This window comes from Scyliorhinus torazame, chromosome 3 (genome assembly GCF_047496885.1).
Source record: "Scyliorhinus torazame isolate Kashiwa2021f chromosome 3, sScyTor2.1, whole genome shotgun sequence".
NCBI classification, from domain to species: domain Eukaryota; kingdom Metazoa; phylum Chordata; class Chondrichthyes; order Carcharhiniformes; family Scyliorhinidae; genus Scyliorhinus; species Scyliorhinus torazame.
In genome coordinates, this window is record NC_092709.1 from 98,587,889 (window position 1) to 98,613,465 (window position 25,577).

At 46.7% G+C, this 25,577-nt stretch overlaps 1 protein-coding gene across 5 annotated transcripts in view; it reads right to left on the reverse strand.

Moving 5' to 3' along the window:
* Positions 1–25,577, reverse strand: part of fhdc1 (FH2 domain containing 1) — a 221,724-nt gene that overhangs the window by 190,816 nt on the left and 5,331 nt on the right. For all 5 annotated transcript variants that reach the window (XM_072496036.1, XM_072496031.1, XM_072496032.1 and 2 more), the window contains one exon: positions 4,426–5,038. In XM_072496036.1, coding sequence (XP_072352137.1) covers positions 4,426–4,836 — 411 coding nt within the window. In that variant the 5' untranslated portion in view covers positions 4,837–5,038. The remainder of the gene's footprint in view (positions 1–4,425; positions 5,039–25,577) is intronic.

Sequence of the window (25,577 nt, forward strand, 5' to 3'; positions counted from 1 at the left end):
ATTGAAAATTTAGACTTAACAAAAGTTGTTTCGTCTATTTGTGTGCACTCTGCCACTCTCCTCAGTTTCATGTCATGCTCTCATCTTTCTCTCATGTCTTACACCCTGCTCTGGATAATTTTCCACTCCCTGGCTCCATTGATGCTGCCTCTTGAAGCTCCTGTTAGAATTCCCATTGAAACATCAGTACCTTTCTGAGTCATGCACTATCCTGAATGATGCAGTATAACTGGTTCCTGACTGCCTCCGCACTAACCACAGCCAACCATTCAGCAAGGCTTGCTTTCTCCAGTTAGTCCCAACAGGCAGACACTCATTTTGTGATGGATACCATGAGAAATTTGTTTGCTTGTAATATCATTTCATTAATTAAGCAGTAGTATTACTGACATAATGAGTAAGTCAGTTGTGTGATTGTGATGAAAGAGATTTTCTCTGCCATGATTAATAGCACTCTCAGATATAAACCTGGAACCTCAGCAGAACCTCCACATTTTCCTGGCCTGACAAGTTGCCTACACAGGTTTTTAAATCAGAAGGGGCGGCACAGTGGTTAGCACTGCTGTCTCACAGTGCCAGGTACCCGGGTTCAATTCCGACCTTGGGTCACTGTGTGAAGTTTGCACGTTCTACCTGGGTTTCCTCCGGGTGCTCCGGTTTCCTTCCACAGTCCAAAGATGTGCAGGTTAGGTGGATTGTCCCTTAGTGCAGGTTAGGTTATAAGGTCGGGGTGGGGTGGATGGGGAGAGCTCTTTTGGCAGGTTGGTGCAGATGTGATGGGCCAAATGGCCTCCTTCTGCGCTGTGGCATTTCTATGATTCTAAGGGAAATAGTAAATAGGATGCACCAACACATGGAGGCTGGAGTCTTTCATTTGGGCACCACTTTCTTGGCACTGCTTCTTAAATATAAATATACCAACATATAAACCCTAGTGGCGGGTATTATCAAATCATAACTGAATCAGCTGAGTCCATTCAGATACACTTTTGCATAGTTGGTTTAAGAATAACATTGGCGGGGCAAATCAGTAAACTTTAGATTCAGCTAGAGAATGATGTGTTAGCAATTAAAAAGGGAGTTAGGCTTAGGGAGTTGAAATGAGTAACAAAAATACTGGTTAAATGCACAGCAAGTAACATCTGAGAACAAAAAAAAGCATGTTAAATTTCTAATAGTCTCCTTCTAAAATGTTAGTTTGACTTTTGAGAGGCTGCTGGTTTTGCTAAATGATTCTTAAATTTTAACTTATCATTTCATAATTTTATAATACTCGTATTTTCAGTTTTTAAGTTCCGCATTTTAAATGGGGAGGGTGAATATGGTTTTAAAAAGATTAAATATTCAAATAATCATTCAAACTCTTTAGTTTGCCATCCACTGTGTGATATTTGGCAAATTCTTCACAGAAGTTTAATTCTATTGAGAATATAAAAGAGCAATAAAAAGTATATACAAGGAGTCTGGAGGGCCGATGAGGGAATAGCAATATATAATGAAGCAGCATACATGGAAAAAAAAATTAAACACCGTCTTCTTGCAGCTTTTGTGTTGTATTAATTATGTAAGACAATCCTCACCCAGTGGCCTTGAAATCTCAGACTTTTCTGGTGAGGTGTGGGGGGTTCACGGGTGTCATTACAGGGTGGGACGTGCTTGCAGGCTGGCCTGGAAAAGGATTCTACCCGTCTGCCGCAACTCCATAACAGGTGATCGGGAGAATTTAACAGCTGCTTGTTGCTTCTCCGATCTGCCAGAGCTACAATGGGAAATGAGGAGAAACACCACAAAATTTCTGGGCTGGCATCTTAAAGCATGCTATTAAATTGTACTTCGGACATCTTTGAATGATCATAGAATCCCTACAGCGCTGAAGGAGGCCATTCGGCTCATCGGGTCTGCACTGACCCTTGGAAAGAGCACCTTACCCAGGCCCAGGGCCCAATCCTATCCCCGTAACCCAGTAACCCTACCTGAACCGTTGCAATTTAACATGACCAATCCACCTAACCTGCACATTTTTGGACTGCGGAAGGAATGTGCAAACTCCACACACAAGTCACCCAAGGCCAGAATTGAACCCGGGTCCCTGGAGTTGTGAGGCAGCAGTGCTATCCAATGTGCCATAAAGCCATACGTCATAGGAGCAGAATTAGGCCTCTCGGCCCATCGAGTTTGCTCCGCCATTCAATCATTGCTGATATTTTTCTCATCCCATTCTCCTGCCTTCTCCCCATAACCCCTCATCACCTTATTAATCAAGAACCTATCTATCTCTGTCTTAAAGACACTCAGAGATTTGGCCTCCACAGCCTTCTGCGGCAAAGAGTTCCACAGACTCACCACCCTCTGGCTGACGAAATCCCTCCTCATCTCTGTTTTAAAGAATCGTCCCTTTAGTCTGAGATTGTGTCCTCTGGTTCTAGTTTTTCCTCCTAGTGGAAACATCCTCTCCACGTCCATTCTATCCAGGCCTCACAGTATCCTGTAAGTTTCAATAAGATCCCCCCTCATCCTTCTAAACTCCAACGAGTACAGACCCAGAGTCCTCAACCGTTCCTCATATGACAAGCTCTTCATTCCAGGGATCATTATTGTGAACCTCCTCTGGACCCTTTCCAAGGCCAGCACATCCTTCCTTAGATACGGGGCCCAAAGCTGCTCACAATACTCCAAATGGGGTCTGACCAGAGGCTTATACAGCCTCAGAGGTACATCTCTGGTTTCGTATTCTAGCCCTCTCGACATGAATGTCAACATTGCATTTGCCTTCCTAACTGCCGACTGAACCTGCATGTTAACCTTAAGAGAATCATGAACAAGGCCTCCCAAGTCCCTTTGTGCTTCTGATTTCCCAAGCATTTCCCCAATAGAAAATAGTCTTGTGCCTCCATTTCTCCCTCCAAAGTGCATAACCTCACAGTTTTCCACATTGTATTCCATCTGCCATTTCTTTGCCCACTCTCCTAGCCTATCCAAGTCCTTCTGCAGCCCACCTGCTTCCTCAATACTACCTGTCCCTTTACAGATCTTTGTATCATCTGTAAACTTAACAATAGTGCCTTCAGTACCTTCTTCCAGATCATTAATGTATATTGTGAAAAGTTGTGGTCCCAGCACAGACCCCTGAGGCACACCACTAGTCACCGGCTGCCATTCTGAAAAAGATCCCTTTATCCCCACTCTCTGCCTTGTGCCAGTCAGCCAATCCTCTACCCATGCCAGGATCTTACCCTTAACACCATGGGCTCTTAACTTATTGTGCCAATCACAATGTGTATAATGTGTATTTGTGAATAATGTGTAATTTCAAGATCATTTCTTTTGCTGGACCACCAAAGGTTGTGCAGCACATTTTGCAACCCAGGATGTTCCAAAGTGCTTTACAGTCAGTGATCTGTATTGAAATGTAGTTACTGTTGTTATGCAGGAAATGCAGTAGCCAGTTTGTGCACAGCAAGGTCCCAGAGGCAATACTCTGATAATCAGAATCACACAGTGCAGAAGAGGCTCTTCAGCCCATCATGTGAAAAACACCTGCTCTACCTACCTAATCCCATGTACCAGCACTTGCCGATGGTCCTGAATGTTATGATATGCCATGTCTTCATCCAGGTACTTTTTAAAGTGAGGCAACCCACCACTGCCACCCTCCCAGGCAGTGCATTCCAGATCGTCACCACCCTCTGGGTGAAAGAGTTTTTCCTCAAACACCCCCCAAACCTCCTGCCCGTCTCCTTGAACCTGTGTCCCCTCGAAGCTGACCCTTCAACTCAGGGGAACAGCTGCTCCCTATTCACCCTTTCCATGTCCTTCACAATTATGTACACCTCGATCAGGTTGCCCCTGTTTTCTCTGCTCCGACAAAAACAACCCAAGCCTATCCAACCTCTCTTTATAACTTAAATGTTCCATCCCAGGCAATATCCTGGTGAATCTCCTCTGCACCCCCTCCAGTGCAATCACATAATAATGACTTGATAACCTGTTTAAGAACAGAAAAGTGCAGCAGATGATCTCATCTGACATCACCAAACCTCTGAAGCTGCATTCCTATCAGCCCTCACAGCTGGAAGGATACCAATCTCATTCTCATATATTGGTTGGGGGAATAAATATTAGTCCAGCGTGTCTTTACCATGCTTTGGGATCTGCTACATGCACCTCGGAAGGCTGTTGGGGTCTTTTTTCATGTCTCATCTGGAAGATGGCATCTCCAACGGTTTGGCACTTCCTTGGTATTGTACAGAAGTGTCAGTCTTGATCAATTGATGAACTCCCTAGATTAGGACTTCAGGCCAAAATTTTATGCCAGAGGCAAGAATTTTACCACTGATTGGAGATTGGTACCCAATACATTTTGGAAATAATCCATATCCTGCGATAAAACAAAAACACACGCAAAAGTAAAATTCTGATTTTTACCTCTTGGCTGCTGCTTTTAAATGGAGACCTTGAATTCTTGTTTTTCGTACCAAATTTAGATTTGACTTCATCTTGCTGTCCAAACAGTTCCTCAATAGTACTCGTGTCAATCCTGTAAGAGTGCTCTCTTGCACTAATGGTCCAAATATTGTTTTTCCCACGGATGTGCTCCTCAGGGATGGTTTTCCAGAAGAAACTGCGAATCCGTTTTTTATGCCCAACATGGGAACCGGGTGGAGGAGGGGGTGGAGGAGGCGGCGGGAGCCCTGGTGGTGGTGGTGGTGGAGGAGGTGGAGGTGGTCCTGGAAGTGGAGGTGGTGTTGGTGGTGCTCCAGGTGCTAAATTAGTAACTGATGGAGAACTTGCATTCCCTTTGTCATTTACAAATGACAGGCAACTCATCACTTGCATTGTAATTCCAAGAACAACAAAAGGTAATTTGGCTCTATTTTCCCCCTTTGCAAGGTCTTTAATGGGTTGGGCTAAATCATAGCCATTGTTCCAACAAATAAACTCCTGTCACTCACAGGATTTTCTGGTCATGGTCCATTGAAGAGTAAAACGGCCCTGAAGACTCATATTTATCATTGTTGGTCTACCAAAGTGACAGAACCTGTTCATAGATTGAAATAAAACAACAATATTAAATTAACGGAGTAATAAATCACACGCCTGTTTCTCATGAAAAAACATCTCCATTAACCCCTTGCAATGCCCATTAAAGAGATTAAAGAGATGCACTGTAAATTCTATGATAATTTATGTGCTATACTTACTAAATATTTGTTTGTTTGTTTTCAGTTGTAAAATATACTTAATTCATTTCTAACAAATCTTTCTTGAGTCAACAATGTGAACTCTACTCCCAAGATTACCAAAATCAAAATAGTGCCCTCAAATTGTGGGAAATTGGGAAGGGTTGTGGTGCCAGGGTAGCGCAGCTTTGATGCTGGAGGGTGAACCTGGTGAAGATTGTTTCCTGGTTTGCTAGCTGTGCGCTGGGGCAACCTTTAAAAATGGCACCTGGATCATTGAGTGCCTAATTTGATGATGGGCCAGTGAATCAGAGGCTGCCAGCCAACCATAAGTGCCGCACTATATGGTGGAGGAAGCGGCTGTTGCCATTGTCAGCTTCAACTCGCTTTTCCTGCCTGACATCGACCTTTGCCAATATCGGAGAAAATCCTGGCTGGTGCCTCATGTAAAGTACCATAGATGCTAGAGGCAACTTGATAATCTTGTGGCCTTTTTTTATGTAGGAACCTGGATAGAGATTATGTCTGGAATTCTCTGGCCTCTGAGCTGTGTGTTTCTCGTCAACAGGAGGCGGTGCTCCATTCGCTGGTGGCGGGATTCTCTGTTCCCATCACTGACAACGGGATTTCCCATTGAAGCCACCCCACTCCGCTGGGAAATCCGCAGGTGGCTGTGCGCTGCCGATGGGATCAGAGAATCTCATCACTAGTGAATGTCCAGAGAATTCAAGCCTCTAGCAAGGTAATTTATTTTGGGGTCGTTGTAACTAAATGCATTTTTGCGCATGTCACTATCTTACACACACGCTTCAAGCAGATTTAACTGAAATGTGTTTAGAAGGAGGAACACCTGCCAATGTACCATCTGACTAGGGACACTAATGCCAACTGGAAGACGCCTTCCCCTACTCCTGCTTGAGTTGAAAGCTGTTAATTCAGCAGTGATCAGGACTCAAACCTGGCACTTTCCTGTTCTGTCAGGCTCAGTATCTCACCATCTGGTACAACCACCATGCGCCCCATTAGAGAGGTTCTTTTTCTATTTAATCTAATTTTTTTTTGGTAATCCGTGAGACTATTTTTCTTTTTTAATACCGGCAAAAACATATTACATTTTGATAATAAGGATGAAATTAAATACTCAGCAGGTCAGGCAGCATAGGTGAAACAGGTCAATGATCTTTCATCAGAACTGGGAAATGTTAAGGGTGGAATAGGTTTTGAACAAGGGTGGGTGGACAAGGACAAAGTAAGATCTGTGATGTGGTAGAAACAGGAGGTATTGGATGACAGAAAGTTAATCTTACAGATCCAAAGAACAAAGAAACAAAAGACCAATGATTCTAACTATCCCTGGCTTTTACTAGGTTACGTGGAACATTCCTTGTTCCAGTTCTACTCAAGCCCCCTCACTCAACTCTTTTCTGGAACATTGATGATTGAATTGATACCATGTCCTGTCCTCACCCGAATTGAAATCCTTCATCAACTCTCCTTCCAATTGTGGAGTTTGCACATTCTCCCCATGTCTGCGTGGGTTTCACCCCCACACCCCAAAGATGTGCAGGTTAGGTGGATTGGCCACTTTAAATTGCCCCTCAATTGGAAAAAAAAATAATTGGGTACTGTAAAAAAAAATGTTAAACTCTCCTTCCAATTTCCACCCTTGTAGTTTCACATTGTCCATCTCCAACTTTTTCCTTCCCTTCCTTGAATTACCTGTCTCCATTTCTGGCAATTGACTACCCCATTATAAGCTCACTGACTCAGACATCTACTTTGACTACATTTCCTTGCACCCTAAACCCTCTAAGGATTCCATTCCATCTTCCCAACTCCACTGTCTCTATCGTATCAGTCCAATGATGCAACCTTCCACACCAGTGTTTGTGAGATGACCTTGTATTCAACCAAAGTTTTTCCTCCCATCATGGTTGACATGGCCCTAGATCATGTCTGCTACATTTCCCACACTTTTGTTCTCTCCCTTCAGCCCCCCCCCCCCCCCCACACACACACACAGATCCATGATAGGTTTCTTGCCCTCACCTTCCACCCTCCCAGCCTCTGTATTCAACAAATCATTGACCGCCTTTTCTGACACCTCCAGTGTGATGCCACCATCAAATACATCTTCCTCCCCCCTTTCAGCATTCTGAAGGGACCATTCCCTCCATGATACCCTGGTTGTGTATTTCACTGAGTAAGACTGAAAGATGCTCAGCTACAAGCAGCTATTATTGATCAATTTTATTTACACCTCCCCAGCAGAGAGGGCAATATAAAATGCTCAGATCTACCAATATATCAAACTGCTTGCTCACTTTAAAAAACTTATTAAAAAAATAGTACATTTACATAACATCCCAGAATACAATAGGACGAAACCAACATCTATAATTTTTTTAATATAAATTTAGAGTACCCAATTCATTTTTTCCAATTAAGGGGCAATTTAGTGTGGCCAATCCACCTAACCTGCACAACTTTGGGTTGTGAGGGCGAAACCCATGCAAACTCCACATGGACAGTGACCCAGAGCCGGGATCGAACCTGGGACCTCGGCGTCGTGAGGCAGCTGTGCTAACCACTGTGTCACTGTGCTGCCCCAACCAATATCTATAATACCTACAAATGTAACTGTTTGGCCAGCATATTTGTTTTTACTTTAAATCATAACCAAAACATATATGGCCAATATTATTATGAATGATTTACAAGAAAATAATTGTTTCTCCTTAATACCAGTAAATTTTAACAAAAATATCTTGGTGCAATTTAATGGCCTCATCATGCCCAATTTGGTGACATCGCTCGGTATGCAAGAACTCGCAAGACGTCACGATCTGGATCTCGCCCTCACTGGGTGAGGTCCAGATTAACATATGTAAATGGCCATTATGCGTAACGGCACCTGGGGGGTGGGGGAGGTCCCAGGCTATCGGAGGCCTCCAGATGGTCACGCTCTGGGTAGGGTGGTAGCCTGGCACCCCTGCTGGCACCTTGGCACTGTCAGGATGCCAGGTTGGCAGTGCCACGGTGCCCATGCCAGGGATTAGGCCCAGGAATGCCTGAAGAGGTGGGGTGAGCTTTTAAAAAATATTTAGAGTACCCAATTCACTTTTTCCAATTAAGAGGCAATTTAGCATGGCCAATCCACCTAACCTGCACATCTTTCGGCTTGTGGGGGTGAAACCCACACAAACACGGGGAGAATGTGCAAACTCCACACGGACAGTGACCCAGAGCCGGGATTGAACCTGGGACCTCAGCGCCGTAAGTCAGTAGTGCTAACCACTGCGCCACTGTGCTGCCCATCATTTCCAAAAGCTTGACTTTGTTCATTTAACTTCTCGGACTGTGTGAATTCTGAACTTTGACTTTGTCTATCAACTCCATTTAATGGTTCAGACTGTGACATTGATTGATTAGTCTTAATCAAAGACCCTCACTCACTTTACTGATGCATTATGAATGCCAGAAAACCTTTCTTTCGGACTTTCATTTTAATTGTAGGAGAAATTTGGGCTGTGGTTTTCACCCTTCGTCAGACTTCCTCTTTCAGGCAAACGATCTACATATGACGCTGATGGAATCGCTCACTCAGATATGTGAATGTGACAGGTCTCTTTCCAACAACTCCCATCACACACTTGTCCTATCACTTCAGTGGTTTTACCGCCTGACCTTTGACCAGCACTAAACTCTCGAAGTTTAATGCCTCACTTTCATTTTCTCTTGCTTTTCTCTTACTTTGCTATTTATGACAGGTTTGAGCAAACTAAATCTTATCCCAGGAGTGTGTTGAAACAATAACTTGTAAGGGGTGCAACCTGTTATAGAATGTGGGGTTATTGTCTAAGAGAACAGAAAATAGTCGAATGGAAATATGGAAATTACTGCCTCGCTTGTCACCAAGCAAATACATCTGCAAAAACCTGTGCAACTCTTTCTGCAGCGCCATTTGATGTTGGGTGATGTGGTGGTAGTGTATTTCACTCAATTCTCACTCGGAAATATTTCAAACTCTTTTGGCGTAAACCGTGGACCATTATCTTACATCAACACCTCTAGCAACCCACAAATAGCAAATCAACTTCTCAATATCTCTATAATTTTGGCACTTGTGGTATTAGGTATAGATTCAACATTATCCACTTGTTAGAACTATCAGCCAAAACAAGGTGTTCATTCCCTTCCATTCAAAACAATTGACGTGCCTGTTCCCATGGTTTTCTTGGATTTTGCACATGGAATGAAAAAGCTTTGGGTTGATCATTTCTCATTCTAAGACACATTTCACAGCTTTTCACCAACTCTTCATCATCTACATCTGCCTTTAGATACCAAAAATATTCTTGCTACTGCTTTCATACGGACTATTCGGTGTGCTCTTGATAAAGTTCCTCTAACAATCTCTCTGCAAAACTTGGCGGAATAATGAATCTTAAAACCCCATTGGAGACTGCCCTGATCGACACACAGTTCATTTCTACATGTGAAATATTCCAGTTTTCTTTCATTTGAGAATATAATATAGGAGGAGATGATGGATTTGTGGTATGTCACTTGACTAGTAACCCAAAGGCTTGACCAATGCTCTGGGGTCACGGATTCAAATCTCACCAGAGCAGCTGGTGGAATTTAAATTCAATCCATAAAACTAGTCTCAGTAAAGGTGACCATGAAGTATCATTGATTGGTATAAAAACCTGTCTCTCTCATCAACGCCTTTTAGGGAAGGAAATCTGTGGCTGAGGTTGACTTCCTCAGTTCAAGGGTAATGCCGACCTTGCAATTATTTCCCATCAAAGAATGCATTTTAAAAAGTCCCATTTGGCAACTGCTACCTTTCACAAAATGCTACTCTAGATGGAATCTCATTCTTAGTCATGCCATAATCTGAACCCAGAATCTCATTAATTCCAGAATAGTTGACAGTACTAGGGTCTCACAGCCAACATTGGTTAGACGCCACCTCAAAAATATCTGGCCCCATCACAGTGAGGAAAACATTTAAGTTATTCTCATTTCCTGTTTTGTGAGTGTAACCTTTGTTACACCACTCCTCTCCATTAGGATTGAATTCCCCCATTGTCTTCATTGACATTTTTCAATTACATGAGAGGAACTGTGATGTGGAGATGCCGGCATTGGACTGGGGTGAGCACAGTAAAAGTCCAACAGGTTTGTCCAGGTTAAAGTCCAACAGGTTTGTTTCAAATCACGAGCTTGAATCCAAGGTCCCGGTTGAGGCCATACTCATGTGTGCAGATCATCGACATGGGTACCACCCATACACGTGAGAACACCACCCACCAGGTACGCGGTACATACTCGTGCGACTCGGCCAACGTTGTCTACCTCATACGCTGTAGGAAAGGATGTCCCGAAGTGTGGTACATTGGCGAGACCATGCAGACGCTGCGACAATGGATGAACGGACATCGCGCGACAATCGCCAGGCAGGAATGTTCCCTTCCAGTCGGGGAACACTTCAGCAGTCAAGGGCGTTCAGCCTCTGATCTCCGGGTAAGCGTTCTCCAAGGCAGCCTTCAGGACGCGCGACAACGCAAAATCGCCCAGCAGAAACTTATAGCCATGTTCCGCACACATGAGTACGGTCTCAACCGGGACCTTGGATTCATGTCGCATTACATTCATCCCCCACCATCTGGCCTGGGCTTGTGAAATCCTACCAACTGTCCTGGCTTGAGACAATTCACACCTCTTTAACCTGGGGTTACCCCTATTCTGGATCTATAAAGACTTAATTACCTGCAAATGCTCACATTCAAAGCATTGTCTTCAATCTTTGACTTTGTCTATATATATGTTTCTGGAACATACCTCTTCATTCACCTGAGGAAGGAGCAGCGCTCCGAAAGCTCGTGATTTGAAACAAACCTGTTGGACTTTAACCTGGTGTTGTAAGACTTCTTACAATGAGAAGAACTGCCAAGGTGCCAGGCTGGCTGTGCCAAGGTGCCAGGTTGGCAATGCCAGAGGTCAGGCCTGGGCATGGGGGGGGTGGAGAAGGCCTTGCCAGGAAGAGGGGAGTGGGGGTGAAGTGAGTTCCACAAAAACAAGGGGGAGGTTTCTGAAAAGGGTGGGGAGAGAGAAGGATCGGGCAACTGGTCAAAATGGCACCCCGATCTGCGAGGAACTTTCCTGCTGGCAGAATCCCTCCAAGTGCAGCTTCAGCGGAAAGAATCTCCCCGAGACAAAAAGAAATGGCAAAGTGCCATTGAATAGCGGGGTGTTCCTTGGTGCTGCAGGCACCGAGAAACACCCTGCTAAACGCGCCATTCAGCTGACTTTAACTTGAGGCCGCTGAATCGTGCTAAATATCTTATTAGTACCACAGATTCCTGACATGGGAACACACCTCTCAAGCTGATCATCATTTCAATACCTTGGGCAGAACCTTACCAAAAAATGGCAAAATGTCAGTTCCGGCGAGAAAAGCAATGCAAATCCCACCGGAGCCGGGAAATCGGACGGAATATTAAGCCTCTTTTTAAAAAGTATTTTTCCTCACGCGTACACCACACTCGTGGCGGTCTCCCGCTGATTCGCTCGTCCCTGCAATCAGTGGGGAACTCCATTTAAATGCCTCCCCACGACTTGTTCCAGATCCTATCCAACTCTCTCCAGATTAAGTCCGTGCCACCGTCCTCACTAATGGCTAGAGCAGGCTTAGAATTACCCCCATCATTCATTTTTAACATTAGAATTCAAATGCAATCATATCTCCGTATGAATTGTGCACACCTACCAATATTCTTCTCATAAATAACTCTTTCAATAGCTTATATGCAAAATGATCAGTGTCTTTCACCAAGCAAACAATACCCTTTGCAGTTAGCAAGAAAAGGTGCGTGTTCCCACATGATTTACTAACAACTCGCAATAAGAGACAGAGAAATGTATTTACGAACATGTACTTGGGTTGGACAACCCCTGTGGTGGTTCATGTGATACTTACATTCCCAAGCTATTAAACCTTTGTTAACTGACATATGCGGGATGGTTTTGAACAGTATTTTCAGTCACAAAAAACACAAGATTAAATTTAATTTTTTTGATAATCATAAATGCACCTATTAAATTCCACCCAAATGGCTTTCATTCAGTTTACAAGAAAATGATGAATGGGAAGGCCATCTAGATTCACCCATCGAGATAATTTCAGAAAATACAGAGATCCCAGCAGAGAGCACTGTGACAAGTGTACTCTATGGTACGCAGAACATCTTTTGTCCTCTCTGGGGACTGCCATTAGCACTCTTTCCCTGTGGTTTCTGTGGCCAAGCACCCGGTTTCCCTGGGTTTCTGTGGCTATGACTCATCTTTCATTCTCACTCCACAGCATAAATATTTCCCACTTTCTCTGTCTGTTAGCTTTGACAGAGAGTCATCAGACTCGAAACGTTAGCTCTTTTCTCTCCCTACAGATGCTGCCAGACCTGCTGAGATTTTCCAGCATTTTCTCTTTCAAGTCTACTCTGTACTCTCCCCACTCTCACATAACTCCCCTAAGAAATACTGGTTGGTTGAAGGGTAGGAATCCCCACGGCTTTGAGTTTAATGTAATGAACTTTCACGTGGAACATCTGTCAAATTACTTTTGAATGTATAGTTTCACCATGTCATAAGACAGTCCATTTGGATTGTCACTTCCTTTAATAAATCAAGGAATTTGTTTAGGCAGGATTTTTTTTTTTTAATTCATGAGATATGGATAGCTGGTTGGAGAAGCATCCCGGATTACTCTTGAACTGAGTGGCTTGCTAGGCCACTTCAGAGGGCATTTAAGAATCAACCACATTGCCATGGATCTGGAGTCACATGTAGGCCAGACCAGATAAAGACAGCAGATTTCTTTCCCTAATGGACGTCAGTGAACCAGATGGGTTTTTACAACAATCGACAATGGTTTCATGGTCATCATTAGACTTTTAAGTCCAGATATTTTTATTGAAATCAAATTTCACCCTCTACCATGGCATGATTCGAACCCAGGTCCCAGAGCACTATCCTGTATCTCTCTGGGTTACTAATCTAATGACAATACCACTACGTCACTTCCTCCCCTTTAGAATCCATATTAACTGCTAATTCATTAAAGTTGTACAGATGATCATTAAGTATATTCCCAATAATGAATTATATTATTTCACCTGGAATGGAATTAACTAATGATTCTGCAGTTGTTTGTGGCTGTTTCATCCCCCTCTTGAATAAGTACCAAGTTATCATGCTTTTAATCTTCTGATAACTCACTGGTGTCCAACGACTTCCTTATAATAAGATAGTGCTTTATATATTTCAACAAATACCATTTAGTAATGTATAGATGACCGGTCAGACTGCGCCTTGAGGAGTGTGTCCAGTTTTGGTCTCTATACAAGGTGGGTGATACAGTAGTTTTCGTCAAAGATCCAAGGAGAAAATCAAGGATTCTTAGCTTGAAAAACCTCAGCTGTTTAGACAGGCTTACAAAACTTGGTCAATGTATGTGAGAGTAGTTTAGACATCAAAGCAATCTGGTAAAGGTTTATAAAATAACTGAAGGGCAGGATAGCATATTGAGACTGTGGAAGATGTTACTGGCTAGCATGGTGGGCGCTGACACTCTGAATGCTTTAAAAGGGAGCTGGAATAATTAATGACTGAGGCAGAGATCACATCATATAGACGGTCTTTACTTGGCTCATGTGATCTCTGGACTGGTTTTGATCACCTGGGAAGTGAAATCAGAGAGCAAGTTTTCAGAATATTCTTCTCCATTATTGGCCCAAGAGTGGGAAACAATGCGTAGTCCTAATGATCCAGCCATCATGAGTTGATAATCCATCTAGTCATTTCTTGCCCATCAATTCTGTGCATCCTGCTTTCGCCTTTTTCAGTATTCTGGGATAAATTCTCTGTGTCTCACAGAACTATTTGTTTGAACTCGTCTAGGAGTTCTATTGTACTTATGATAAAGTAATTCATTTTACTGGGTTTATTGTTTCAATAATACCCTCCCTTGTGAATACATAAGAATTGACCAGATTTTGCCGTACTACTGATGGCGATGCTGTCAGCATTTCACAAGTGAAAGCCAGCAACAGAGTGTGTGCATTGTAGTGCAAAGGTCCAGAACTTGCAATGGGCTATTCCCTCACTGCTCTAGAAGCGTTCCTATTGCACTCGCAACAACTTAAAAATGTAAGAAGTGGCACTGGTGAGAATTGGGGCTGGCTATCAACTAATAACAAAGTGCTTTCACCACAAGATTTTAGTGCTGGCGTTTCTGGGCAGAATGAGCCCACAGACACTTAGCAAATAACGTAAAAATCCAGGTCACTGAGATCACCAATATCGTACGCCATTGCAACTTTCAAAATGGCTGTGAGAGGAATCTGACTTTTTTAATGATTTAATTTAAAATACTTTTTTTTTTTTTAAAAGGGACAATTTAGCGTGGCCAATCCACCTATCCTGCACATCTTTGGGTTGTGGGAGCGAAACCCACGCAAACACGGGGAGAATGTGCAAACTCCACACGGACAGTGACCCAGAGCCGGGATCGAACCTGGGACCTTGGCGCCGTGAGGCAGCAGTGCTATCCACTGCGCCACCATGCTGCCCTAAAATACTTTTTAAAACATGGGGCGAGATTCTGCGACCCCCCGCCGGGTCGGAGAATCGCCGGGGGCTGGCGTGAATCCCGCCCCCGCCTGTTGCCGAATTCTCCGCCACCGGATATTCGGCGGGGGCGGGAATCGCGCCGCGCCGGTTGGCGGGCCCCCCCCCCCCGCCGCGATTAAAGTCCCGCTGCTAAAATGCCTGTCCCGCCAGCGTAGATTAAACCACCTACCTTACCGGCGTGACAAGGTGGCGCAGGCGGGCTCCGGGGTCCTGGGGGGGGCGCGGGGCGATTTGGCCCCTGGAGGTGCCCCCACGCTCGCCTGGCCCGCGATCGGGGCCCACCGATCCGCGGGCCTGTGCCGTGGGGGCACTCTTTTCCTTCCGCCTTCGCCACGTTCTCCACCATGGCGGAGGCGGAAGAGACTCCCTCCACTGCGCATGTACGGGAATGCCGTCAGCGGCCGCGAACGCTCCCGCGCATGCGCCGCCCGGAGATGTCATTTCCGCGCCAGCTGGCAGGGCACCAAAGGCCTTTTCCGCCAGCTGGCGGGGCGGAAATTAGTCCGGCGCGGGCCTAGCCCCTTAAGGTTGGGGCTCGGCCCCCCCAAGATGCGGAGGATTCCGCACCTTTGGGGCAGTGCGAGGCCCGACTGATTTGCGCCGTTTTGGGCGCCAGTCGGCGGACATCGCGCCGATACGGGAGAATTTCGCCCATGATTCTTATACATTTTAAAAGTAACGTAAATGTTGTAACTTTTTAAAATGACATAACTTTAAAAACAAAGATTCTGCTCAAATTAATCTGAATAAATGAATTTGTTCTCCAAGACCTGCCTGTCTTCTGCACCCCTGTTCGCATCCATCCTGCCCCCGGCCAGTTTGTCACAACCTGTGAGTCACACCCAAGACCCACATCACACTGCAGCTACACTCCCAGCAGATGCACACTTTCCTGTCTCACCCTCATCTGTAGGACCTGGGTCTGGATGGGCAAGGGAATACTCATCTTGCTAACATGTCTTCTCTTTTCCCTCCCTGCAGAGGATGAATCTTGGGAGTACAGCCAGCAATGCTTGCCATCTACCTGACCGCAGCTGCCGTTGCGGACGCATGGAGGCTGGAGGCACAGGGCCTGCTCGGGGAGGACCCTGCACAAGGTGAGGCTGGAGAACTGGTTGTCTAAAAGGCCAAGGAGGAGGTGCGGCGGCGGTGACGCATTAGGCCATGTCTATACCATCGGCGGCTGTCCTTCGAGGACCGCGTGTGCCACCAAAGACTCAGGATAACCAGGGAGACTGTGCACCATTGTACCAGATAATGGTGCACCTGGCACCGCGGGGCTTTGGAGGATACCCGTTCCTGGTGACCATCAAGGTGATGGTCGCCCTGAACTTTTATGCCTCTGGGTCTTCTCAGGGCCCAAGCGGGGACCTGTCAGGGAATCCCCATATTGTGGCAAATGCCCTATGCGCCCGGCAGCAGATTATGTCAACTTCAATCTGGACCAAGCCCACTAGGATGCCCAGGCAGCAGCATTTGCTGCCATTGCTGACATGTCCCAGGTCCAGAGGGTGATCGATAGGACACACGTCCCCCGATGAGCACCGGCTTCCACTTCCTAGATGGGCAATTGGTGTGACACCACCAGGACAAATACATCATGCACGTCTGCACCCAATATCCAGGTAGCCTGCACGATGTATATGTCCTGGTGCACTCTTTGGTTTCCGGTATTTTTTTTAAATTTCTTTTAAAAATATATTTTATTAAAGTTTTCAAACATAATTTTTCCACCTTACAAATCAACAAAAAAGATAACACAATAACTAATAGATAACATAATTTAAATAAAATAGTGATCTAACAAAGTAACAACCAAAAAAAAATAGTGCTCCCCCCCTCACCCCAACCAGAGCAAAACAGTTTCTCCCCCCCCCCTTCCCTCTTCCCCCCCCTTCCCTCTCCCACCCCCCCCCCTTCCCTCTTTCCCCCCCCTTCCCTCTCCCACCCCCCCCTTCCCTCTCCCACCCCCCCCTTCCCTCTCCCACCCCCCCCTTCCCTCTCCCACCCCCCCCCTTCCCTCTCCCACCCCCCCCCCCCCCCCCCGGGCTGCTGCTGACAATCTATTTTCTCCCTCTCGATCCCAGCAGCAGCAACCCAATTATCCCCCCCCCTACCCCCCGCTAGATCCCCATCTAGCAAGGTTACTCCCCCCAGAATGCTTCCAAAAGTCAGCTGACTCCAGCTGACCCAAGCTTCCCCCGCTCTCTCCTTGACCCCCCCATGTGTGGAACTCTCATCCTCCTTGCGCATATCTTCCCACCATCATCTCCCTAGCGCAGGAAAAAACCTGCGCTTTCCTAGATCAGCCCCGCCCCCTATGGCGCAGCTCCCCCTACAGCCCCGTTCCCATTCCCCATCCTCCACCTATGTCCCTTTTTCCACCGGCGTCCACATTTCTCAGTGTCCCCCCGTCAAAGAAAAAAGGGATTTTTCTCTTCCCTTTCCCTCCCCATCTATCGTCCCGATACGGTGAACCTCCCATTCCCCAATTTACATTTCTGTACATCAACATCGTCATCTCCCCACAGCATCAGTCCCTCAGTTCTGGTCCAATTTCTCTTTTTGGATGAAGGTCCATGCCTCGTCCGACGTTTCAAAGTAGTAGTGTCTATCTTGGTACGTGACCCACAATCGCGCTGGCTGCAGCATCCCAAACTTTACTTTCTTCTTGTGAAGCGCCGCCTTGGCCCGATTAAAACTCGCTCTTCTTCTCGCCACCTCCGCGCTCCAGTCCTGATACACTCGGATCACTGCATTCTCCCACCTGCTACTCCGTACCTTCTTGGCCCAGCTCAAAACAGCCTCTCTGTCGGCGAAGCGGTGAAATCTCACCACTATCGCCCTTGGTGGTTCTCCAGCCTTGGGTCTCCTCGCAAGGACCCGGTGAGCCCCATCCACCTCCAGGGGGCCCATTAGCGAATGGAGCATCGTGCTCACATAAACCCCAACGTCAGCTCCCTCCACTCCCTCGGGGAGACCCAGAATCCGGAGGTTCTTTCTCCTCGATCTGTTCTCCAGGACTTCGAGTCTTTCGATACACCTCTTGTGTTGCGCCTCGTTTCTCCATTTTTACCGCGAGGCCCAGAATCTCATCCTCGTTCTCAGCTGCCTTCTCCTTCACCCCACGGAGCTCTATCGCCTGGGCCTTTTGCGTTTCTTTTAGCCCTTCGATTGCCAACAACATCGGCGCCAGTACCTCCTTCTTTAATGCCTCCACACACCGTCTAAGGAATTCCTGCTGATCCGGCCCCCATATCGTCTGGTCTCCATCCGTCGCCATCTTGCTTCTTCCTTCTCTTCTCTGCCGCTGCTCCAGAGGATCCATCGCAATCTGGCCACTACCACCGATCTTTTCCATACACACTAGGGGGGACTCCTTACTTCGTCACCCCACACTGGGTTTGGTCCGAAAAAAATTTTGAGGCACTCCCTTGGGCAGGGTTTGACGCTTGGGTGACAAGGGTTACCCACTGAGGCAATGATGCCTGTCTGGAGGCCCCAGACCGAGGCGGAGTACCGCTGCAACAACCCGGGGGGACACACGCCAGGCCTCATCTGATGAGGCTAAGGAGGAAGGTGAAGAATTGGGCGTGGAGCCCGGGCTGGCATGGCAGACCTCCCAACGTGCGCTCCAGGGTTGCCGCATGAGGGACTACCCCATCAGTGCCAGATTTGCCAACTAAGAGGCCTGGCAGCTCCGCCACCATGTCCCACCTCTCCATATCTCCCCCTGGTTTGGCAGTGTCAGCAGGTCTTGTCCATGGGATGGAGGATGATGAGGACTCGCTGTGAGGTGAGCTCTGGTGCTCCTCATCGTTGGATAAAGCCTGTCTTCCCAGGTGATCCTTGCATGTGTTCTGGCCAATCCATCTCACGGGCCCATATACTTTGGTGGTGTGGGGGACAGTTATGGAGATGGCGAGCGATGTGGGTCACTTACTGAGTAAGCTGTCCTACAAATTGGACTCACACTACTGACCCCGTTCCCTGCCACCTCTGAGGTGACCCCAGGTAGAATGTCCAACTGTCCAAGAGGCTCTGCCCCGTGCCAACTCCCAACATCCACACCCCAAATCACCAACCTCTCTCACCCATCCTCACCCGGCACACCCTCTACACTAAGCCCATCCCTCAGATAGCCTTCAGACAGAGGATTGAGGCAGGTTGGAATGTTTGAAAAAAGGTGTTTATTGGTAACTATATACGTTATTGTGCCCTGACCCCTACCTTTAACCTATGTGCTGCACCGTACCAACTTAACTGGTGTCTAACTTCCTTAATTCATGTGCTCTACTGCTCCTTCTAAGTGTGAACCCAGTCGGCACACCATACGTGGAGGCGGCTTCTGCGCATCTCACCCTCTGACCCAAGGTACCTTTGGTGGCTGTCCTTTGGAGGCCTGGACCTGGACTTGGAGCCTGCCTAACATTTGGTTGTCATAGGTGAAGGGGTGCCAGCCTGCTCTGCCCGTTCGCTGCCCATGAGGTGTGCCAGTCACATGGGGGGGGGGGGGGGGGGGGGGGGGGGATTCAGAATCATTGAGGTGTTCCAGCACCTCCCCTGTGGGAGGCACCAGCATGGGCCCCATCACTTCTTCTTCCCTTGGGAAGCCCTTCTGATACTGAGTGTGAGAAAGCAGCTGACCAGTATCTCTTCCCTGAGCCATTTCCACGATCTGGGCAGACTTCAGCAGTTGCCCAGCCAACGACCTAAAAATGATGTATGTTCTGAGCACAGTTGCAGATATGCCCCTGGCAACTAACATCGGAGATACCTGACTATAGCTGGAAAAGTCCTCAGCACTTCTGATCAAATGTTGTTGAAAAGTCAAATCCACTTGCTTGCGACTTCGAAAACCTGGCTCCAAGACCCTCGTAGATCCCTCGGCTGAAGAGGTCCTTATTCAGGCCATGGCACCAACATTCTTCAGGTGTCCTTCTGCTGAAGTGTTCAACATTTGAATCTGGACAAAGACTAAGTCGGAAGATTGGGAATGCTCTTCCTGCCTCATTAAAGTAACAGTACCTTCTAACAGGCACAAGTGCCAGTTAAATCCAGTTAGGGAAGTTTCAGGAAATCCCAGGGCATCACAAAAAAGCCAAGACCTGGTTTAATCGGACTCCATCTCCATTTCTCTTTATCCAGCACTGGAGAAATGCCAAATCCAAGAACAAAAGGTAACATTATCCTATTCATTTTGTCCTTCAAAAAAGGTGAGACAGGGACTTTGCTACTGGCCCATTTTTATTTAATGTGAAAATGAAGCTAGAATGGGTGAGGAAGGGCAACCTTCTCATAAATCTTCCTTTACCTTTTTTGGTGGCGGAGAGAACATTGTTCAAGAGAAATGTATTGGACTGGTGGTGACGTGCCACAACTCCACACACTGAACTCCATGGAGGAAGCAGCCCCAGAGAAGGCAAGGGTGCCATCAGATCAGGCCATGGGCAATGGCGAGAAGGAAGGTGATCCACAGCAGGGTCATTTTATACTTCAATCTACAGGTCAAAGGCATGGAGGTCACTCTTTTCCAAATGCCCTTTGTGCCTGCACTGGTCTATCTATCTCAAAATAGACGTAGAGCCTGCCTCTGGAAGAGGGTATCAAGTATCTGCTTGGTGGTGTAATGAGCTGACAACAGCGAGAATGTCTACAGCTGATTCCTGGAAAGATTTGGACAAATAAAAATGCAGTGCTAAGGTAACCTTGACAGCTGCAAGAACAGGACTACAATGGGGTCCAGGAGGCTTCATTTCATTGTGGACCAGAGTATAAATGTCCACAATCAACAGCCTGGATAGGCGCAGTGTCCTATGGCACTGGCATTTTGTTATTTGCAGGCAGTCCAATTTTCAACTGCACATCCGCTGTCTTGGGTAGCACCTTCTTCCCCTTGCAGCCCCTTTTCTGGTGGTCTCGTGGTGGGGCAGGGAGGTGAGGTTATTAATTAGGTCATTTATTGCCCACGAGGGTCCTTAAGTAGGGCAAGGGCAGCAGGCGGGCCTCCCCTGAAGCACTGCAAAACTGCAGAAAGATCAGGGTATTTAGGAGCGCAATGGGAAGGAGAATCTTTGTGGGCAACTTTTTCACTGAGCGAGATGGAGGTGTCACTTTGCCACTGACCACAATATCCAGGCCATTGTTTCCATTTACCATTTGGAAATAAGTTACTTACACTGTTATGGAGAGTCGGGCAATAATGATTTTTGTTTTCTAGTTATTGCCAATTTTTTCTACTTCTTGCTGGGATACGGTTCTGTTGACTCAAGAAAACCCAAGTATCTCTTATAGACTTTGGCATTGCATAGCAATCTACTCGTCACAGGGGACGTCACAAACAGGCATTCTCACAGAAATCGGATTCATCTCAATTTTCAGTAAAACTATGTGGATATCAATAAGAAACAGAGGTTCTTGTCAATCTTTTCTTCCTCCCTAACCTAACCTACCTAAAGACCAAAGCTACCAACTGTAAGTAAAGCCAAGCTGGCTGCAATCAGCTAACTGAGCAGAGACCAAAAGTCAAATCTGACTCCTTTCTCATCTGAATGACTCATCTGTTCACTGGACAAGTTTGCCTGGTGATACTTAACCTGTAGTCAATTATTACTGCAGATATTTTTAGCATTTGTTACACCTTAAATGTGAAGATCACATGCTCTGACTGGTAACCCACACATCTTGTTGTTCCGCGTTGAATCCAGAATACTGCAGTGCATCCAATTACTTGCTGATTTAAGGGAAACTATTAGAATATTACAAGCACATAACTGAATTAGGAATATTAATACTGCCATCTGTATTAATCACCGATGTAGAGCACAATATACTGGCTGCGTCCTGCTGAAATCGGAGCGGGACTCGGCCGGTAAATGCCGGGAGCCCCCAGGCTTCTCGATGGCCGTTCCACCTCGCGAGATCGGATTAGATTCGCAAGGCATCGCGATCTGGGTCCCGCCCATACTGGGTGCAAGAACCCACTTAACCACGCTGATGCCAGATCTAATCAGCTCCCGGCATCTTTCGGCCTACCCAGGGAATCCCAGCTGGGTGCAAAAGTGGACCAAGCGGAACGACACTTCCCAGGCCATTGGAGGTCCCTGGGTGTTCACGGACAGAGCAGGGTGACATCCTGGCGCTCCCCCTGGTGCCTTGGCGCTGTGAGGATGGCACCTTGGCACTGCCACCCTGGCACTGCTAAGCTGCCCAGCTGCCAGGGTGGCACTGCCAAGGGAAGGGCCTGAGAGAGGTCATGCCCATGAAAACAGGATGAGGGGGGTATAAAGGGTGGGGGACTGAAACTACGGTTGTTCCTCATTCTCCCAAAAATACACGCATAACAAGGGCCCATGCAGGTATTTATAGCATACCCTTTTATTTGAAGGAAGTGAGACAAGTTAAAGGAGAATTTGTTCAATGGAAGAACAGATTCAGCCAGGTGGAGGAGGGTGGTGGTGGACGGGGATTGTTCGGGCCTCCATTCAAGGAAGGATGGTGAGCCCTCAGATCTTCCTGCTGGAAGAAGGAGGTGTAAAGCGATTGGAAGTCCATTGTGAAGAAATGGTGGAAGGACAATACTGGAGATGCCAAGCCAAGCCCAAAATGATTGAGGTCGGGACATAAGGCGATAAAACTGAGTCCTTCGCTGAGCACAGATCAGTCAGCATCAGAGGGGGGAAGCTCAGAGAGTATAATGAGTACACAGCAAGTGACTGGAAGGGATGGGTCAGAGGGATCCTGAGGTTGCCAATAGGTTGTAATAGCTTGCTTAACACCGGAATGGAAGAGAAAATGTATTTTGTTAAGTCGTTGGAGGAGACGGAGAAGAAAATGAAGCCGGGGACCAGGACAGCTTTGAGGTAGGGTGATTCAGTGCTGCTGGAGTATGTGTACACACGGCAGCACATAATAATAATAATAATAATAATAGCTTATTGTCACAAGTAGGCTTCAATGAAGTTACTGTGAAAATCCCCTAGTCGCCACATTCCGGCGCCTGTTTGGGGAGGCTGGTACGGGAATTGAACCCACGCTTTACAAGCCAGCTGTTTAGTCCACTGTCCTAAACCAGCCCTGGCACTGAGTCTGGATCTCAGGATGCAACGAGAACAGCAGTCTGAGGAACACTGCAATTCTCGGAGATGCTTGATTTCAACAAAGCTTGATTTCGACAAAGTAATTTCACCAAACCTTTGCTCATCCATTCATAATAAAGATGAACTCACATTGCTCACAAAGACTTAAATGGATCCAGGGGCTGATTCTCAGATTCTGAAACTAAGTGCTGACGCCGGCGTGGGAACGGTGGCATTTTACGACTGGGAAAATGACGCAAAACAGCCCCCGATCCTCCGTCTGTTGGGGGATAGCAGGCACACAGCGTAGACCACTCGATACAGCCGAGAGATTGCTGGGTCCGTGGCACGCATGCGCATGGCGGCAACCTGCAGCGGCCGCCACGCTGTGCACATGGCGGCGGCCATGCGCAGACCCGGCCTGCCAAATAGTGACGCCCTTTGGCCATGCTCGCCACCCCCGGGCCACCCCCCACCAGTGTCCTCGGCCCCCGCCAAAGCCCTCCCTGCCAGCGGATCGGCTCGCCCCACCCCCAACCCCGACTGTGGCGTGCTGGACTTAGTCCGCAGCCGCCACACCGGGTTCCCGGAAATAAATACCATGAGTGACAGCACAGTTGGGAACTCGGCCCATCGGGGCAAAGGCGCCAGGAGCTGTCCGAAGGCCGTCCCAATGGCGTGCGGCATACTCCTAGAGTACGCCATTTTGGATGGGGCGGAGCATCTCAAAAGCGGAGCCACCCCAGATTTCGGCGCCAACATGGATTCTCTGGCCAATCGCGATTTCGGCATCGGAGACCGGAGAATCCTGCCCCAGATCTTCCCATAGAAACCTGAGTGCAGAAGGAGGCCATTCGGCCCATCGAGTCTGCACCGACCCTCAACGAACATCCCACCCAGGCCACCCCCCAGCAAACTCACCCAACCTGCACATCCCTGACATGAAGGGGCATTTTTTAAAATCATGGCCAATCCACCTAACCTGCACATCTTTGGACTGTGGGAGGAAATCGGAGCATCCGGAGGAAACTGATGCAGACACGGGGAGAAAGTGCAAACTCCACACAGGCAGTGACCCAAGGCCGGAATCGAACCACTGTGCCACCATACCGCCCGTTTTCTCCACTAGTAAAGTAAAATTGTCATAGTCCCTGATAACTATAAACTGCATTACCCTTTGACGGGTAGAACTGTTTGGTGACGATTTAACCAGAGGATCACCACGCCTTAGGTGAGGGGTAAGGTCGAGAAGGTGGGGCCTTCATGAATATCCTCAGCCGGTACGGGAATGGATCCTGTTGGCCTCTCTCTGCATCACGAACCAGGCAACTGAGCTAAACCGGTCCCCTTTTCCTCTACTGCTATAGCTAGGAGGCCATTTGCTGTGTGAATAACTTCCACTCAGTCCTAAAAAATAGTCCCAGTTTTAACGGATTTTAGTATATCTGCATTTAACTTTTATCTGCCACTGAACTTGAATATACGCCTCTTAAACTCAAAAGGATCTGCCAGACAAATGTAGGTGCAACAAAACCCATGTGATGCTCATGACAGAATTAAATGGCTTGGTCCAACCCTCAGCTACCAGAGAAACCAGAGTCTACTCTGTGACAATTGTAAATTTGGGTGTGGTGAAACAATCAACAGTCTGTCCTATGAACAATGGCAATTTTAATGGTGTTATTTGCTTCACCACACTTTTTTTTCTCTCAAGTGACAATGGTTTCTACAGTTATTCTTCAGCATATATTTAATGTTCTACCCACAGTGGCATAAACATTTTCTTTGAGTGAACCTAGCTTTTAACTCACTGTGTTACGATAGTACATATAATGGACAAAAATGTTTCATTGCATGGTGTAGCTAACCAGGCTGCCCAACCAATCTCTTCCAGGCTGAAAGCAATTCGTCCCAAATTGCTGTGGCGTCTTACAAATCCTGGCAGGATACTGGTTAAGAACTATGTGCCTCTGAAGCCCACTTCACAACTCCCCCTATTTTTGTGTAGCCAGTCTCTGGCGCCAATACCTAATACCACATTTAAATCTTGTAACCTCTAATCTCGAATAACTGTACAAACGTTTGATTTTTAAGAACAGAAACCTCAGAAATACAGGTAATATTACAAAAATGATCATTCTACATGGAATTAGCCATTCATTAATCATCTCTATACACCAATCCCACCCGCATTTATCATTTGGGTATGAAAACTGAACAATTGTTTTTTTTTAATGCTTTAAGACCCAACATTACAAGTTCCTAAAGAAAACAATTGTTCTTTAACAAAAGGACATAAAAACCAGAAATAAAATTTCAGTCCACCTGGCCAGTCTCCGAATACACAATTTACTACCAATACCACTTCGTTGATTTTCCTACCGTTCGTTTAACTGTCTTGAAATTACTGAATTTTTAAGCCTCAATTGGCTTCCTGGCAGTCCATTCGAAACATCCACCATCCTCTGTGTGAGACAGTCAAATCTGCCCAATCAACTTCCCTTTGCTGAGCTTCATCCCACGGCCTTATTGTCATTCTCCAGGTCAGAGTAAACAGTTCCTCAGGGATCAATTTGTCAAAATCCTTAAGGATCTTGGATATCTCGATACGATCTCCTCT